The following is a 19,388-nucleotide window of genomic DNA, read 5'->3' as shown; positions in this document are numbered from 1 at the left end:
AAAGAAAGAAAAAAAAAAAACAAAAACAAAAACAAAAACAAAAACAAAAAAACAAAAACAAAAAACAAAAAACAAAAAACAAAACAAAACAAAAACAAAAACTATCTGCAACATCATTCAGTGACTATCTAATATTAATGCAAGAACAAAATTGAAAATACTGAACCAGATCATCCATCACATATTTAATCTTTATACCTTTTCTCTGCAACCTTAGATTCAATTGCAAGAGCCACCTGCCAGTCCTCAAATAGATTAGAGTACTCTTCGGGATCTGCCAAAGACTCTGCAGCTTTTTGGTTAACCTATACAACAGGCAACATAATTGTATCAAGTCATGCAGAATTCAAATGTAGCACCATCCCTCCCCAAGAAAATCACATTGAACTATAACAAATAGCAATAAATGAATAACAGAATAAGGAACCTTACCTTATTGAGATCATTTCTCCAAATTGCGACTATCTCTGAGACCTTGCTTGGCAGATAGGAACGAGCCATCAGAGCAGCTTCAGGTATTCGGTTGCTGCCAGAGAGGAAGCCAGCAAGAGTATCAACCACATAACAGATATAATTAGTCAGTCTGCGGACAGATATAAAGGATCCAAAGTCTTTACCTCTCAACTAATAGTTGAAGGCAATCCTCCAATTTTCCGAGCATAAAAAGGCAGAGAAATGCAACATTGTTCTTTCCTTGCTCTTTAGCAAGAGATGCAAGTTTTGATATTCCTTCAGCATCTCCAAAAGCAGAGTAAAGGAGCAACAATCCACTCAAGTCCATAGCATGCTGTAAGCATTCTTCTGCCATTTCCAACTGCAGCCAAGAAGCCAGCATTTAATCAATACACGTTCCTTTTATGCACACATACACACTGGATGAACTATAAAAGGAGGGAAAGTACATCAGGTAAAAGCAGGGAAGAAAAATGAATCCAGTATTTAATCAGCACAAATTCCCTTTTAATGGTACACTCACATTGGATGAACTGTAAAAGGGAGGAACATACATTGCGAAAAAGCAGGTGAGGCAAGAAGAATGATGATGAATGAATCCATAAACGTTAAACTAGATTGAGACTCCGCTAACAGAAGTATCTTAGACATGAGAACAACACCAACCAGAATCATTTGGCAGTGATTACCATCAAGTTGTATATCCCTTTCTTTGTTACGAAGCCAATTCTTTCGGGCCCTTAGTTCCAACCCACTGAATAAGACAGCATTTCTGTGGTTTCAGGCATTAACACAATACCTGGCCATTTAGCACTTTCCAAAAGCACTGAGTGGTTATCGGTTACTTTTCCAGGAAACTTGGGATTGTTTATGCATATATGCATATTTTGCTTTGAAATGTGTAGGTAGCATAGGAGAAGATATCTTACTTAGAATCTAATCATGGTAACCAGAATACCTTTCCAGTAGACATAGCTAATTCGCCCAACTGCTTCCATTTCGATTCACTCTGTACTTCTGCGGCAATTGCCTGCAAAAGATAAATTATATCTTCTAAGAGAGAAAGCGAATGATTATGAGACAGTATATCTGTGAAAAGTAACTAAAGAAGATCAATTGCCCAAGTAACGTGGGAGCTCTAATAATGGGGCCCCTGCTAGCCACATACAATCGTCAGAACTATACCTTTGCAACTTCTAGTCTCCCAAGCTGAATGGCCAGATCAAATCTGTAATTAGGATCAGTAGCTACTTCTAGTGCCTCCTCTAGCATAGCTCGAGATTCCAAGAAACGAGCCACACTGCATGGAAAGCCCTTTGTATCAGAATCTAAGGCAAGATTGAGAACTACAGAACTTGCATATGGGAGCTTAAGAATCTTCAATTCAGAATAAGAAACAAATAGTTTCCTGGGGTGAATGAAAAACAAATATGATGCAACAAAATTTGAAAAATATTAGCAGAGAAAGTAAAAGCGTTGTTGCTTTTCCAGTGTCTAATCTAAAAGACGACATACAAAGGTTGTGAAAGCATAATTTTTCTGTTTAAAGTTGAGCTACGTCATGGATAAGATTACCTAACCTAAAAGGAAATGATGACAAACTTTAATGTTTAAATATTTTTCCAAACAAAAACAAATAATAAACTGGTAGAATATAAAACATACCTATTATAATGCTCCTTTGGAATTGAGGGTAAGACCTCATTTGCACGCTCCAAGTCTCCACGCATTACAAGAGTCTTGTACTCAATCAAACTAAGAAGCAAAGTGTATCCCATAACACTGCATGGCAGAAAACAAAACATGAGAGATGAACATAAACATAACAATAGTTAGCACTACAGAAAGACCCAGCACCCAAGCGCACTCACTTGAATTCTTTGTCTATAAGATACACTCGGCTTTGACTAGCAAGATATCCCAACAAGTACATAGGCCGATCCAAGTGAAACATGGTTGTAACCTGAATCATCATAACCAAGTATCAAGATGACTGCAAGCCATCCATGAAAATCATACATTACAAACTTTTCATAAAGCAAAAGACTCAACTCAACGTGGGTTTGGCAAGAAAGATTTGGCAAACCTAAAGACTATATACAGTATACCTCGCCACCGACACAGTAGTTAAGTCGCCAAGAAGAGTTGTTGTAAATGAAACAGTCCCCAACCCATAATCCTGTCCTGACTCTCTCATTTGTCTCATGGAGAAGCTCAAAAGCATCCTCAACACCCTGCTCATCTACCGCTCTTCCACTATCTAAATAAGATGACACAACATCTCTCTGGGACATTAAGCAACAAGATTCGGTTAGAAAATAGAAATATTACAAGTTTCAAACACCACATTATTAGTGCAACATTGCTAAAATTCACGGACCAGGCCCATAGTTGTCAATGTGTCCAGGCGCATTGGTCACCTGGGCGGCTGCCTTGCATCCAAGTCCCCTCCAATGCCTTGGGTCACCTAGACACCGTGACAACTATGACCAGGAATCCAGGACATATTCCATGATCAATAATCATTCAAAGGAAAATATACTAAAGCAGAACTTGTTTTTTGGGAGGATAGTTCAGCATTCTTACATTGTACTTAAGGATGTAAAATGATGTATCACTGGCAATTGCCACTAGATCTCCACTATCGGCCCAATATAGATTCTGAAATGGTCAGAACAACAAAAGAATTGAAACATGTAATGTCAGCATAGAAAAAATTGATGATAAAACCAAGTAGTAAATCTCAGCTAGATTATTTCTTACTTTGACATTAACATCAATTCGGCGAATCAACCTACAGTCAGCCCAATCGTAAAAGCAAATAAAGTCATTTGAGCACATCGCTAGTAAATTTCCCCCAAAAATACGCTCAGCAGAAAATGTTGGGCGTATGCTCTTCTTTTCCTGCAATTGTGACCACAGTTAAAAGTCTATGCAAAAGAAATCTACTAAAAAATTAATAAATTGAATATGCCTATTTGATTGCAGAATAAAATGAAGCCAGCACCAAGAAATTGAAATTAGCAAAAGCACAGGGTAAGCAAGTCACATGCAAAAAAATACGCATGACTGAAAATGATCATTCGCCAAGGAGATGTGAACAAGGGCAATTTGTCTAAACGGCCTATGGCATCAACATTTTTTACTTTGAGGTTTCAACATCAGATGTTTCATCTTTGCAGAAATGACTCCCACTGTTTTTCTTTTTCTCAAACAATGACAGATGATTTACAGCCAGACAATGATTGTCACATTTTGTGCAATAATGTCTAATCAGTAGATGATTCTTAAACTGAATGGGAAATTTAGCTATCAGTAAAGATTATAAACAAGACAAAAGCGATGGGAAACATAACTCCAAGACCATTCTGGGTAAGGTTATTCCACAAGGTGGGCTATAACAGGTCAATGGTTCCAACGGATTGTAACACTGCAAGAACATAATATACTACTTTTTTTATATGTATATACGGAATCCACAAATAAACTGGTTAGAAAGAAGAAAGGGAGAACACCTAAATTAGTTGAGTTACTGTGTTTCATTAAATTGGAGATTTTCAAAACTTCCATACCTAATCTCCCATGGGACACTGGTGTACAAAGTAGGAATTGGGATCCCAAAATAAGATGATCCCTCAAGCGAAATCAAGAACCAAATAACCCTATGATTGCTATAACTAAGGGTATTTATAAGAGAGAAATTGTAGCTGCTAGGTATAGTTAAGGTGTTAGATAGGTGAAATGTACAGTTTAATGGTAAAACTAGCTTAGAGTCGTGAATAGATGGTTGACAAGAAGGGTCAAAGGGAGAAGATCGTAAGATTTAATGGTGGATTATAATGGATGCCGTTAAGCAATAACAGAAAACAAAGTATTTGAAAGACCAACCCTTGCCTAGCAACTCCAGGATAGGAATAGGAATGGGAAATGACTAGGGTTTAGATGCGAAGGCTATCGGTGAGGTTTGGATGTTGTTTAATGAAGAGATGGAAGAAAAGGGCTGTCCATGGAATGGGGGGAATAAGCAGATGAACAACTCAACTAGAGCTTATGCAACTACCACTAGAGCAAGTGTTATCGAATCTAATGACACCGGACTGGCTCGAATGATTGAATCATTTGAGACACCACCCAGCTGAACAGTAAGATCAAACTTCATGATACCATTTCAATTGAACTAGTTGATTTTCCCAATGAACCTTATTTGTTTGTAATACAATTTTTTTTTTAATAAGGTATTCATGCCAACTATATTAAAGTGGGAAAAGGTGGCGCATAACAAATAAATAACACATGGAAATCAATGCAACAACACATCACCCATGTATTTAACAAATATGGCTTTGCAGCAAAAAAAAAAAAAGCCTAGTGAAAAATATTAGATTCTCTTTTCATGCCAAAACATCTAATTGTATTTCACTGCAGTCTCTCTCTCAAAAAGTAATTGTATGAATTGTTCAGCACTATTGACATGAAACACAGCTTCCAGCACATGCTGACAATGCTAGGAAAATGACAGGTGTGACCCTGTGGCATAGATTCCAGCATAAGAAATAAACAGAAAGTAGTTGCATGCACAGAATTTCCTTCACTGAATAAGATTTAAGATACCATAAACTAAGACAGGATCCAAACCTGGAATGTTTTACTGAATATCTTAATCCGTGATGTACTCTCTCTAACAGCATATTCTCCATCTGATGACCAAACGATTTCGAGGGCTGACCCAAAGGATCTATTTCTCCAGGCAAGAGCAGTATAAATGATGTACTCTCCGTCCCCACAGACAACAACAAACCTCCCGTTTGGGTTGTGCTTCAAGCTCTAAAAGCAAAATTAACATAAAAATACAATAGAAAATAAATCAGAATCTTTTATCAAGAAACATCAACCTATTTTTACATTTCAAAAGTTTATCCTTCACCTTTAGAACAAGCATAAGTGCCAAACAATAAAAGCACTTAAACTTTCATGATTAAATTGTCACCAGTGACAATCTGGGACCTATTTATGGATTTCTGACTTGAGCTTTTCAACACTAAAAGTCTCAAACTTTTGAGTAATAAAACATTAGACGACAACCGCACAGAGAGCCTTTTTTTATGACAAATTAAACTAATATGGGACTATAGACAAGACAAGAAGCTCAAAGGATAAGACTTGAAAGTGCCTAACTAGATGGGAAAATCTAATCTTTGTCACCACTAACCAGCCATACTGATCAAGGACCCAACAAAGAATTACCAACTTATCTGACACACTATTCTACTGTGACAGCATTGACAATGGCGTTCATCTGCAAAACAATCTAAATCCCTAGAATACTCAACTCCTTTAAAATATTTTCTTAAGCAGAGGGAGACTACAATTAAGCCAATTTGATGTAAGGGGATATGTTTCTAAAGTGCTCCATGACAATGTCCGTTGAGCTCCCATGAGAAAATGAGATTATATAAAAGTGACGGATAAACATTTTCGCACAATTACATATGGCCAGCAATAGCCCAATGTACCTGAGGGTAAAGATCACAGGTCCCCAACTCCTTCACAGCCAAAGGTAATCGTTCTCCATCTGTCACCTGAGAAATATGAAAGACATGGGCGGAATCTACAATTAACAAAGATGGATGCCTTTTAGCTTTTAGTTTCAAGTAAAGGAACAAGGAGACTAGTCGGTGTGAATAGGGAGTTCAAACCTCAAAATCTGCACCAACACTCTTAATGTTCACAGTCTGAATTTCATTATGCTTAGCCCATATAATTTTACCACTACTATCCATACTAGCGACTGGCTCTTCTCGGCCAATTTTTATCATAATGCTTCCTTCATCATATCCAATTACAACCCTGAAAATTGTCAATGGGGATGGGGGAGATGAGATGTGTTAGAAATATATGCAGACAGACAAACATTGAACCCACGAATTCTATGAATTGAACTTTCCTGCTTTGAGCACGAAAAGTATTTCAATGAGCTAAGCGTGCCGCAATTCATATCGTAGGCTGTAGGTAGGTAATATCTTAAATCCAGCATGAATAAAAAATTTCCATAATTTCAAAATATGTACATACCAAACATAAATGGAAATATAAAACACTCACCGGCGTGAAGCTTTCATGTATCCAATAGCCCACACTCGCTCAAGACCATAATTCAATGTGTTTTCAAGCCTGTCATTCATATGCATGGTCAGTAAATCAGTTCAAACCAGAAGTAACAAACCAAGGCTGGGGTGGGGAGGGGGGAATACTGCAGAAAAAAAAAATGAAAAAAATGGAGAGGCACAGCAAATGTGACTAAGATGCCATTAAATCCCTATGGGGGAAATTTTAACTAGCATTGAGAACCAAAGTCATCCAAAGTAAAGGAGAAATGAGGATTAGAATAATGTCCCAGCAATTGGAGAAATGATACGATTTGCCCCATTTCTCTGGACCTATGTCCAAGGCGGAGCATTAGTCCTCATTTGATGTGCTTAAGAGCCAATTTTGAACAGAAGAAGTTAAATAAAAGGAGTTTGACGCCAAAACTAGGTAAATATAAGAGAAGAAAATGAAGCTTGAATTGATTTGGAAAATAACAAAGGAAAGTCCCAACATATAAAATACAGAAGGCAGGACCTGACAGGATATCTAAAAGATATCACAATGTTAAAGACCTGCAATGAGCCAACTGACACAACAAGATGAACAGGATTACAATTTAGAACATTGAGTGAATCTGAACTATCCAGTTTTAATAATTAAAAAACTACGAAATTTAATGCCACGTAAGACCCATGCAATTTCAACAACAAAGAAGCTACCAGCCAGAAGTTAGAACCGTATGAAACATAAGAGGGTATCTGCAATGCAAAAACTTCCAAATAGTCGACCAAAGCATTGCATTGTCAGTAAATATAATAATTATTGAATGTACCTATAAGTGGTTGCATGCCAGATACGAACAGTCCCATCCTCAGAGCCTGTAATTATTATGGGAAGTTCAGGATGGAAACAAACTGCGGAAACATTGTGTGTGTGACCTTCTAGCGTCTGGACACAACTTTTGGTTTGGTAGTCCCATACCTGTTCTCATGAAGTTAAATAAACAGAAATTGTCAAAAATTACCATGCATATTACAAAAACATGCATTGTTTGACAAGAATCGGTTGGCTGACCTTAGCAGTATGATCATCAGAACCAGTGATCAGATATGGCTTGTCGCCACCAGTGAAGTAATCAACACAATTTACCCCTTTCAAATGGGCATCCAACGTAAAATTTGGGTCAGGGGAGCCAAGATTCCAAATCTGAACACATAAATAGCTTATCAAAATATCATAGTATGGCAGAAAATGATGAGGAAAATGTTCTTCTCAGAAGTTAAAGATAAAGTTCACAGACAAACCTTTATAGTCCGATCCAGAGAGGCACTGGCAAAAGTGTTAGTGTCTTTTGGATTGAATGTCACTTGCATCACGTAGTGAGAATGCCCCTCAAAAATTTGAGTGCACATCCAACCCTTCTCCCAATCCCAGAGCTTTATAAGCATGTCATCAGATGATGATAACACATATGGAAGCGTTGGATGGACTGCCACACACCTGATGTAATCTGTGTGTGCTTCAAACACTTTGACCTTGTCCATCATGTTGTAATTGTATACACGTATGAACATGTCATCAGCTCCGGCAACAATCCATTGCTTGCGTGCTATAAATTTAGCTGATCGAACTGCAAATGTATAAAATTTAAGAGTAAATTGGCAACCTCAAGAAGAGCCAAGATTATGGTTGCCTCCCCTCCCTCAACTCCACACCCCCCCCCCCAAAAAAAAAAAATGGGACAGAGATCACATAATACGAATAATGCACCTGGCAACTCTGTGACCTCAAAAGATTTTGCCATAGTCTGGATAAGCATTCACAAACTTTCAGTTAGTACAATCCAATATTTCATCCATAACCAAGGTTTGAAGTATTGTTATTGGGTATTGTATCGGAAAGGTGATTTTAAGAAACATATCGTATCATATCATATGGGGAGATGCAAGATACGCTTGATACATATGGAAATGGTCAAGAGAGATATGGAAATGCTTAGGATATATGCCAAATACAGTTTTGAAGCATAAATATAAATAAATAATATGCAAAATATATCATTTACAAAAAGAAGAATAAAGTAGGACTAGACAAGTGCATTCAATTGATTATATATATATATATATATACACGATGAGGTTACTTTGTACTAATACCAAATTTTTTTTCTGTATCGTGCCGGTACCTTAAAGATACAATATGTATAGGTTAGTATCAGCGGATACAGAAGGATACTTAAAACCTTGCATATAACCAAGTTACATTTGGTCAAAATGATATGACTAGAGGGAACATTATAGGTAGATTGTCCATGAAAGGAAATGTATAGTTCGTTTGAATGCTAACATTTCATGTCTGCCACTGAAAGTATTTAGTTTGTTATCTTCTGGACTTCAGCCAAACTGTATAACTTACATAAAGATCAATCATGATCCTGATACAGCTGTAGATATTGTTTATCTGGTCTCTGATTGATTACACCTTCAAAAACACTCTTGTCAACTATCCCGAGAGGTTCTAACAAATCAGAACTTCATTATATTCAACTTGAACATTCAAGGCATATAAATATCACAATTCACAAGGAGAATAAAAGGGTGAAGCAGAGGGTGGGGGGGAAGGAAAGAATATGGATATGATTACTGCTTCAAAGACCACAAATTTGTTTATTCTCTGTCCAAGTGTGATGCCCTTATCCATGGTTGCCTCTCAAATAGATACAGGATTTTGGATTTTCCTTCCTCCTATTGATAAAACATTACATTATCTACTGTGCAGGGGCAGGGAAGGGAGTAAGAAAGACTATCAAATTGGTTTCTGATAAAAATAAAACTGGTTAAACCCACTTTTTGTAACTAACTCTGTTTTATCTAACAGCTTGTACAGCATGTGTAGCAGATCAATTGATTATAACTGCTAACAACCTATTTTCAAGGTTCACGGTATCGGGTTTCGACCCCTGGGGAGACCGAAATTTCGGTCAAAACCTAGAAAATTTCGAGGATACCGGGGAATTTTTCCCTGTATTGTGGAAACTTAGGATTTGACCCCTAAACAATGTTTTTTTTGTCTGATTTTTTGTGTACATCCTATTTTAAACATTTTTAATACATTCACATCATTAGTTTCATAAAAAAAAAAAAAAGTCTTACTTGTGTGGTGAACCAAAGGTTTAATAATCATTACGCTGACTTGTTGACTTAAATTCTGAAACTATACAGTCTATACTACATAATGACTATATATAGTCTACAATTTATATCAAAACATAAGAGATAATCCAAATGATCCAAAATAAATAAAAATATTACATTATCAACAGTTATCTATCAACGCTCAAAAGTAGTGACTCAATTACTCAACACTCGAAAATAGTGACTCAATTCCAAGTAAAGTGTCTAGGCGGTTCCAGTCCACGAGATGCATACCACTGCATATGTTATAACTGCTTCTCTGAATGCACCACATACGAGTCTCATGACATGTTTTGGGCTCAATTATTTTGGTAGTTTGTCATTGCCCATCTATAAGATGCATCATCAACATTAGCTAGGTATCCCAGCCTAGGGAGTGGCTCAGTCATAGATCATAGTGATAGGATGTGGATGTGGCATACAAGGTTGGGATGGATATCCAAAGATATTGTCAACAAAAGATGACCCACCCCCTGAACTACCCTCCTGTCCAAATGAAGTTAAAGATCCACCCTACTGTCCATACCCACCACCATATCCAAATGAACCGGTGCTCTCGAAGGATGGCACACAAGGTTTGGGGAGATAGGATTTACCTTTTTGGTCCAAGCTCCCTTGCTTTGGTAGATTTTCTATGAATGTGCAAGATCCAAGCTTAGAATAAAGATTTGATAGCACAGGGAAAAAATCTTAAGTGTTTTCCTAAATTTCCCACTTCATAGAAAAGAAATAGGGAGAAAGGGTCGAAATTTTGAAATAAGAAGGTTTGGTTTCCCATTTAAGAAGGTTAAATAAAGGTTGACCCATTTGGTCCAATCGAAAATTCCCACATTTCGAGGAAAATTCCCACATTTTGGTCGAAATGTGGGAATTTTGGTCGATACAGGTCGAAACCAGTGACTTTTAAAAGTCACATGGTATTTGGTATCGGAGTACTGGGATACCGTGGAAACATGGAAAATTTCGACGGTATTGGTGGAAACCTTGAACCATGCCTATTTTAATCAATTAGTTGTTTCAACTGACTAACCACTCGTAACAGCTCGCAACTATTGTACATTCAAATGCTTATAAATATGATTGAGACTCTCATAGTGATGACTGATGAGAGAGAATTCAGTTTATCGAGAATTGTTTTATGGTATCAGAGCACTTTCTGATACATGTCATCCTCTTCAACATCAACACAAACACCTCTCTCTGCTACACAAGTTGTTTTCCCCTTTTCTGCAACTCTCAACCATCCAATCTCGGTTCATCTTGATCACACCAATTTTCTGCTACGGAGGTCTCAACTTCTTCCTGTACACGGACATGGTCCCACGGGACTCCTTGATGAATCGAGCAAATGTCCACCAGCCACCATCCTCTCTACAATTTCATCTTCTCTTGATTCTACAGAAACCAACAATACTACTCAAATCATCGACAATCCAGAATTCGTCGTTTGGCAACTGCAAGATCAACTTCTCCTCGGATGGATACTCTCTTCTTTAGTTGCATCTGTTTTTTCTCAGGTTGTTTGTTGTTTAACATTATTCTCGCTTTGGACATCTCTTGAGCATCTTTTTGCATCTCAGTCCAAAACTTGCATAAAGCAACTTCGTCTGCAATTACAGACACAAAAGAAAAAGGCTCTCTTTGTTACAGCATTTCTTCAGAAAATTGAGGACTATAGCCGATAGTCTTGTCGCAGTTGCAGATCCTATATCAGATTCAGATCTAATACTACACATTTTGGCTGGACTCAGACCTGAGTATAACTCATTTGTCACTGCCCTCTCCACACAATCTGATCCTATATCGCTAAACAAATTGCATGACATGCTTCTAAGCCAGGAAATCCGTTTGGAACAGCAGGCCTCTGTGGATTCTAACACTCCATCAGTCTATATTTAATCTGCATCATGAATTCTTGAGTGGAAGAGTAGAAACTCTTTGAAGGGCTGGCTGGAATTCATCTTAGTTCCTAGCCTCTATCTAGGCCAGCATTCAATTCATGATAAGACCCACTCCCTTCAAACGATTTCCTGTCATGTATTGTCCCTCTCTTTCTGCCTATTTCACTGATGGAATGGAATCTGAGTTCCTCATGGGGAGGATAACTTCTATAAAAAATCCTGACATGGAAAGAAAAGGAATGGTTGGTGGATTCCTACCCAGTTTTATCCTTCTAATCCCTGTACCTAGATTTTTATCTTTTAATCAAGTTACAGGTCAGATCTGGTCAATCTTAAACCCTGCAATATATTGTCTCATCAATATTGCAGTTATATTTTGCTTCTTTGTTTCTGATATATTCTGCTTGATTGTATATCAGTTTGACTACTTTTCAGATTCTGCTTCTAGATGCTGTTCTACTAGGTTGGGACATCCTTCCCCACAAGAATTCAAAGGATCCTCACCACCAATAATCTCCAATTCCCGATTAAGATACCTCATATCCTGAGAGCTTTATTGCTGCGATCAGATGTCTGTCACCAATATCAACAACCCAAATGTAGGGTCACAATCCTCAAATCTTCTACTTCATGGTCAATGCTGTGCAATATATTTAATTTCAAACTCAGGGGTGTTTCAATGTATTCAAGTTTGGAGGGATCTGGGGATACTTTAGGTGCTCTGACTTTAATCCAAAGGTTATTATTATTATTATTATTATTATTATTATTATTTAATTATTATTATTATTTTTGTTTACAGTTAGGCCCCAAGGAGAGTAACTCGTGATCTGTTGGTCTTTCCCAACTGAGCAAGCCCCTTGGGTAAAGGTAATTTAATACTGGACCAGTAAAATCTTGGATTAATAGTGTTTATGGTTGTATGTACCCATAGTGGCTTAGTGGGGTTTCAGCCTTTCAGGCACAAGTGTCCAAGAATCAATGCCTAATTACCTAGCCAAATATTCCGATCAAAGTTCTCAGTTGAAATTCTCAACCTTCAATGCTTTTGGTAATGTTCCCGGTCTTCAAAGTTCTGACCTTTCAATATTCCAAATTACTTAAGTGCTTCCAAGTAGTAGGTCAATGCATCCAGTAAGATCAGTTAAAGTTTCGTCATTAGAAAGTCAATTAGTTCCTCAGTGTTTCTACGTATCCAATAATTTACACGCCCATCTTCCCATAACAGAAACATGCAACCTTTTCTGATATGAAGATTTCCCATTTTCAAGACTTTGGGTCACTTATCTCATCCTAAACTATATAAATCTTAACCTATTTTTGGGATTGGACATTACCCGAAAAAATTACTACGAAGCCTTCAACCATATTCTATCAAAGACAAGGAATATTGGCTAGCATTGAATTCTATACATTCAGAACGAAATCCAACTAAAGACATTTACTTTTTTCTTATATAAGCAAATTATGCAGGACAACCATGGGTAACCCTATATTGAAAATGGATCATGAAACAAATTAAGAACATAAGGAACATAGGGTGAATTTATACAAGCAACATTTCTATGAGGCCTAATCTAAGTCAGCTGCAAATAATAGAAACATAAAGTAGATGGGGGGAAAAGAAGAAGGAAAATGAACAGATTTAAACAGAATTCCACAGATGCAGCCCTTGGTATCCACCTATGTATTTCTTCAAACTCCACCTAAATTAATAATATCCAGAATACACCTTTGAAATCCAGTTTGAGAGACAGGGTCAGTATCATGGACTCCTGCTTAAATTAAAACAGTAAGACCTGAAATCCCAACAGAGAATCTTACTGGCTTTTACCGTAACTCTCTTGAATCAACTCGAATATCAAGAGAATCCATCTCTCTCAAGTCTATTCATATTCAAGATAATGACTTACTAGTATATCGACCATAACATAGTCTTGGAAGATCTAAATATATACAGCCATGTTCTTCCTTAGGCCAAGAAGTACAGTAACTATCAGCAAGGCAGAGTGTAAACAGACCAATCAAATGTACACATCTAAGTATGGGACTGCGAGAGACACTCAGTGATATACCATTCTGAAAAAAGAGACAGTCAATGATCATGGAGGTTTTCTTTTACCAAGATAACTCATTCAGTATAATATACCCATTATACAATTTTAGTATGGGTGCATTTTTTTGCAACCAAAGTGGTAAACTAAGAAGTTGTAAACTTCTTTTGATATCCCCTTGTCTTATACCCAAAATAATTTTAAAGTGACCACCATTATGTCATTCTCAAATGTTGTAATTGTCTCATGTTGTAATTGTCTCGCATGCTCTCAAGCACACATGTGAAATGACAACATTTTACCCTCATTGAAAGAAGTGAATCATACAAAAAGGGAAAAAAGTAAGGTTACGACTTATTTTTCTCCAATTTTGGTTACAACAACATTCTCCCTTTTAGTATAGTTGCTCCCACTAAATAAAATATGGCATATGTGTATCCAGTTTTTTCAGATGTTATATTACAATGCATTGGCATCCAACACTTGCATCCATGTCCATATCTGAGTTGCAAGAATAATGTCATTAAATACCCTAAGGACAATAATTTGTAAGGGGTCTAGTTTGTCCTCACTCATCCAGACCCAATGACTCTGATGCATTCCCATTGTAGAAAACATATAGAACTTTATATTAGCACTATCTATCATCTACCTGACTAGCTATCTAGCTTTCTCAATGGGAGTTAATCCAAAGACGTTGCTGGAAAGATAATGGCCATAAGAAAATTAAATGTCCAAATCCTGACTACTATGACATAGAAAAGGCATGGGAATAGAGCTATGCTCAAACAAGCAGGAAAAAACATATGTATATAAGAAAATTTCCTTACCTGTGACTGGTAGTTCCAGACGCATACACTTCCCGAATAAAGACTTGCAAGAATCCTAGAGGAAGTAGTTCAATACAGGTTAACAAAAACAAATAACTTCCACAAAAGACACAAAGCTTAATTCTTGTTAAGAACTAGTGATGATTTTGAATTAAACCATATGTGCAAATAATGTGGTAGATTTTCACCATAATTTTTCTTACCATGGTTCTGTTGGATGTAGATCCACTGATTTTACTCTTTCCGATCTTTGCGCAAGTTTTCTCTAATCCAAATTTTATCATCAGCAGCATACTCAACAAATAATTTGAAAATAAGCAGAATTCAGAAAAGATCTACACAACAAGCTAGAGGCAGTGAAAAAAAAAAATACCTTGATTTCAAGTCTGAGAGGCTGCACCAGCGACGAAGTCCAACAAACAATTAAGAGAAACAGATAAAAGTTATCAGTTATCACTCAAAAACCAGATCTTTGAAAAAATTCAGAACCGTGAATGATGCCCCAAGTCCAGCACCAAACTATACAATTCTAATTTGTTTGATAACCAAACTACCGGTTGATAATTCGGCACCTAAGTATCAATCAAGCATCAACTGAACTGCTTACAGCAAATAGAATTATATGTTTCCCAGATCTAACCAATAACCAAATGCAACAATTAAACGTGAGATGGAAAACGATAAACCCTACCATTTTTGCTGCTGAAAAAAAAAAGAACAGATCACTGATCGACAGAAGTTGTTCAGGAAATCACAGATCGAGAACCAAAGAGCCCTACGGATCGAAGAGATCGATAATGTAGAGATCAAATAGTGAAGCCCCGATTGATGAACCTTCGCTGAAAATGATTGTAAAGACGAACACGGAGGGACAGAGAGACTACGAGCGAGCAAGCGAGAGGCTTTGCTTCCGTAGCAAAGAGACCTCTCCGTTGGTAAATGTTTCTGCGAACTGAATTGGGGAACCAATAAAAGGTTACGGAAAATTGATCTGTTGAGTGTTCGCTTCGTAGTTAATAAAATGTTTTTTCTATCCAAAAAAAAATAAAAAATGTTAATAAATTGTTCTAAGATTTCAATTTATTTACGAAAGTGGCACTGCATAAGCTGTCTTCGTTTTTTGGATTCTGCATGAACGCACAAATGTAGATGAATCTAGATCAGGTTCACGTAGGTGAACAATCTTGTACATCCCTCATCCGTGAATTTAAAATCTTTAAAATAAAAAGAGAAAAAGTAGAATTTAAATTGATGATTCAAAGACATATGAGATTGGTCTCGTGGACTTGACTCGGCCTCAACATAAATGAGGGTGTCAACTAACAAAAAATGAGGGTGTCAAAATGGAACCAAAACCGAATATTGAAATGGTGCATTTGGTTTCAAAGTTTTTTGTTTTATTTAAAATTGAAAAATTACCTACCAATGTTAACCAGATAAAAATTGTTATGAAAAACCGGCTGCACAAGATATATATTAATAAGAACTTAAAATGTATTGAATCGTTATTTTCTAGTTTTTTATTCATTTTCCCTTAACATGATATGTAGATTCACTAACACGCATGAAACAATAAGATTTCTCCCACATGGATAAGTGTATGGAAAATGAGATCCTAATGTAAATTGTAAACACACTAAAGCAATCATCTATTAATAAGCAAATAGAAGGCATTCCCAAATAAAATGATAAACATCACATATAAAGTGATCATATCACCATAGATAAAAATTATTATCCATAGTGACATCACCTCACAAAGTCACGTTATAATATATCAATACATAAAGTAGAATAAATAGAATTTAAGGGTACGAAGGTGAAATTGCTGAATGAAAATCGTCATTACAAACCGTATATAAATCGGATAGTGAAAATCGAATAGAAACCAATAAATCCAGACCGAATGCAAAATACTTTTGATTTTGGTTGATTCTTATACATTGCGGTTTATATTTCACCTTGTCAAAATGTAAGCTGAATCACCAAACTGATTGACGCCTTTATACATAAGTGCATTAGATTTCAAAGTAAGCTTGTCAAACATGAACATAACTGAAAATGAGTTGAGAATCGACCGTTTAAAGCCAAATCAAACTTAACCAAAACAATTCAGTTCATTTTTGTTTTAAATGTAACTTTCTGATTCAATTTCAATCCAATTGATTAAGAATATAATAATAATAATAATAATAATAATAATAATAATAATAATAATAATAACCAAATACTCTGTAAACCAATAAACCAAATATAAACTGAATCTTAGTTGGACCAATCCAAAACCATTACAACCTAAAACAATAAAAACTCTCCAATTTTAAGAGTGACCCTTTTTCACTTTTCTATGTCTCTGGCTTTTCCTTTCTCAATCGTGAGTTGAGAGTTTGAAATGGTTGTGAATTTTGTGTTAGAATTGTGTGACCCAACACATTTTTATTTGTGTTATTTTTCATATAATTATTGGATATTTTCATTTTATTATGTGACATGTGACATGTATATTTTGTAGTTTATTGAATTGATTAAATGGTACCATTATTGTTTGCTCTACTGGATTAGTGGATTGATTTATGGATGATCATCCGAAGCCATGTTGTAGTTCTCAACTTGACCACACTTATCATGATGCATTAAGTGCTTACATATGCATTGTTGGACTGTGATGGGTTTAAGGGGTGCAAGACAAAATTACTCAGACTATGAGAGACATGAGGACTAATCTCTTGATGGTCAGTACACATAAGATCTGTGGAGTCCATCTATGGAAAGACGTCATGCATTTTGAGTGTTGATCTTAGTGAGTAGTTTGTTCCAATACCTGTGACTTGACAATTATAGAAGTATGCGCGTACCTACAACTGCCAGTTTGAAAAGATTTATTATCAAAATGGTTTTGCTGAAAAAATGTTTTTTTTTTTATTAATATAAAAATATTATTTATTGTTCTTTTTACAAATATCAATTTTGCTTTCTAAAATTGACATATTGTATTTTTGTTCCCTTTTTCTTTTGAGGACATTTTAGTAATTATTAAGGTAAGTCCAAGAGGCATTCTGGATATGGTTATTAGATGGCTAGCATCTCACTTGGGGTTGAACCTTACGACTAGTCATCTCCACCCTAGAGATCTAAATATCTCAAGGTCATACATGCAAAGGACTTTTGACAGCTCAAAATATTGGGTTGTGGTATACCTGTCCAGCTGGTTTGAGCACCCTAATTACTTGTGAGTTCCTTGGATTTTTGGTGGTTATGTCCTAGCATGACCGTCTACTATAATCTCCCGCAAAATCTTTTACAGAGGTTAATTTTATATCTTCAAAAGGTATGTCAATTTTATCATACTTTATTAGTCTACCATCCTTATGAAAAAGCAAATTTTTTTTATTAGAGTTTGTTTCATATGTTTCTTAAGGGCTCTTTTTCCAATAGTTTGTTCATGTTCAAATCTGATGGGTTTCTGCGGGACATGAATTTACTTAAAAGTAGTTCAAAATATTTTTAAGTTTATACTTTGGGCAAGAGATTGTTGCTTCTTTGCATGGCCCTTGCACTAGTGGGGGCCAATGAGATCGCATACAGGGGTATCAACACTCAGAGTTTTTTATTGGGGTTGAATTGATAATTTCACGCACCTCGGTGTTTGGCCACAGGTGCAAAGGCCATGCGACCAAACAGCTTTTTGTTTCATTTATACCCATTTTGATTTTCTTTTTTTATCCATACAGATTTGGATTTCTATTGTGTTTAAAAGGTGTTGAATAAGTTAATTATAATTTAGGCCTTTTAAGGCATCCAGTAATTTTGTAAAGAGGAAATATTACTCCCATCCCTTGAACTATGACGAAATATCAACTTGACCCAACACCTTTCTAAAAATATCACTCACCTTTCCTCCAAGAAAAATATTCTATCTAAAGACCCCAACCGATAGAAATCGTTGTCAAGTCAACTGATTTTTTCTCTTAATGTCCAAAATGCCCTCCTACATATGAAATGCCCGATACACCCTTAATGTAAAAACCACTCTTCCCCCAAACCAATGATGAGCGATGAACCCTGTGGATCAAGAACTGCACTCTTCTCTTTCTCGATCTACCCGAATATTGTTTCTCTGGTGAAAATCTTACTCTAAAGCTCATTTGATCTAGTGAACTTAGAAGATTAAGTTTGGAGACATGTAAAATCCCAGGTGCAGTTATATTGGTCCAAATCTTCCCACGAGTCTAATCTGTTGCATGGGTTAGGTGTGGTTGCGTGTAATTGGGGTTTACCCTTGGGCCTGAGTCGTAAAATCGAGCAGATTCGAGAGGTTCATCATTAGAAAAAAAAAAAATTGGACACATGTAATTAAGGACTTTGGGGTCAATCACCTCTAGCGTTAAGATGGGCAATTGATGTTCGGTATTTAACCAGAGGATCACATAAATCGGTATCCCGTAACATCACCTTAAAATTTTCACCCACTTGAGAGGATACATGTCATTCCTAAGTCATTACTAAAAAGCATGCATTTGTTGTGAGAAAAAGGTTACAAAAACACCATCTATATTTGCATGATATTCGTTTATCTATGTCCTGAAGCGTTCATTATACGTCAATTTTTTACTTTCTTCTTCTGACCCAAATGTGTAAGAAAATATAGGAGTAGAGCAATGACAATGAAGCATCAAACGACAAGACTAAGACATCGGAGAAAATCAACAACAATAATTTATTTTGTAAGTTTTTATATACAATAGACCTTCTTTAAAATTACTTTTTTTTTTTTTATTATAAGAAATAAAAATTATGTGGTTCATAAGAGATTATCTAATCTTTTTCTAGCATCTTGAGGCTGACCCCTTGGCTGGGATAAGGGTAAGA

General features: G+C 36.2%; 1 protein-coding gene across 9 annotated transcripts in view; it reads right to left on the bottom strand.

Moving 5' to 3' along the window:
* LOC122060936 (coatomer subunit beta'-1) overlaps nt 1-15,505 on the bottom strand; it is a 19,103-nt gene extending 3,598 nt beyond the window's left edge. For all 9 annotated transcript variants that reach the window (XR_006134509.1, XR_006134505.1, XR_006134507.1 and 6 more), the window contains exons 1-22: nt 15,211-15,505; nt 14,893-14,913; nt 14,723-14,784; nt 14,520-14,574; nt 8,311-8,347; nt 7,845-8,170; nt 7,615-7,746; nt 7,373-7,521; nt 6,556-6,624; nt 6,150-6,300; nt 5,967-6,032; nt 5,089-5,277; nt 3,217-3,357; nt 3,040-3,114; nt 2,562-2,738; nt 2,325-2,416; nt 2,119-2,235; nt 1,639-1,753; nt 1,412-1,483; nt 618-814; nt 433-526; nt 199-305 (exon numbers count right to left, since the gene is read on the bottom strand). Coding sequence is in view for 3 of the 9 variants with exons in the window: in XM_042624082.1 (XP_042480016.1) it covers nt 199-305; nt 433-526; nt 618-814; nt 1,412-1,483; nt 1,639-1,753; nt 2,119-2,235; nt 2,325-2,416; nt 2,562-2,738; nt 3,040-3,114; nt 3,217-3,357; nt 5,089-5,277; nt 5,967-6,032; nt 6,150-6,300; nt 6,556-6,624; nt 7,373-7,521; nt 7,615-7,746; nt 7,845-8,170; nt 8,311-8,347; nt 14,520-14,574; nt 14,723-14,784; nt 14,893-14,913; nt 15,211-15,213 (2,447 nt within the window). In the remaining 6 variants the exon portion in view is untranslated. The remainder of the gene's footprint in view (nt 1-198; nt 306-432; nt 527-617; nt 815-1,411; nt 1,484-1,638; nt 1,754-2,118; nt 2,236-2,324; nt 2,417-2,561; nt 2,739-3,039; nt 3,115-3,216; nt 3,358-5,088; nt 5,278-5,966; nt 6,033-6,149; nt 6,301-6,555; nt 6,625-7,372; nt 7,522-7,614; nt 7,747-7,844; nt 8,171-8,310; nt 8,348-14,519; nt 14,575-14,722; nt 14,785-14,892; nt 14,914-15,210) is intronic.
* Between the last annotated feature and the right edge of the window lie 3,883 nt (nt 15,506-19,388).

The sequence above is a fragment of the Macadamia integrifolia genome, chromosome 2 (genome assembly GCF_013358625.1).
Source record: "Macadamia integrifolia cultivar HAES 741 chromosome 2, SCU_Mint_v3, whole genome shotgun sequence".
NCBI classification, from domain to species: Eukaryota; Viridiplantae; Streptophyta; class Magnoliopsida; order Proteales; family Proteaceae; genus Macadamia; species Macadamia integrifolia.
Note: the sequence above shows the minus strand (reverse complement) of the source record. Positions and strands in the feature narration are given on the sequence as shown.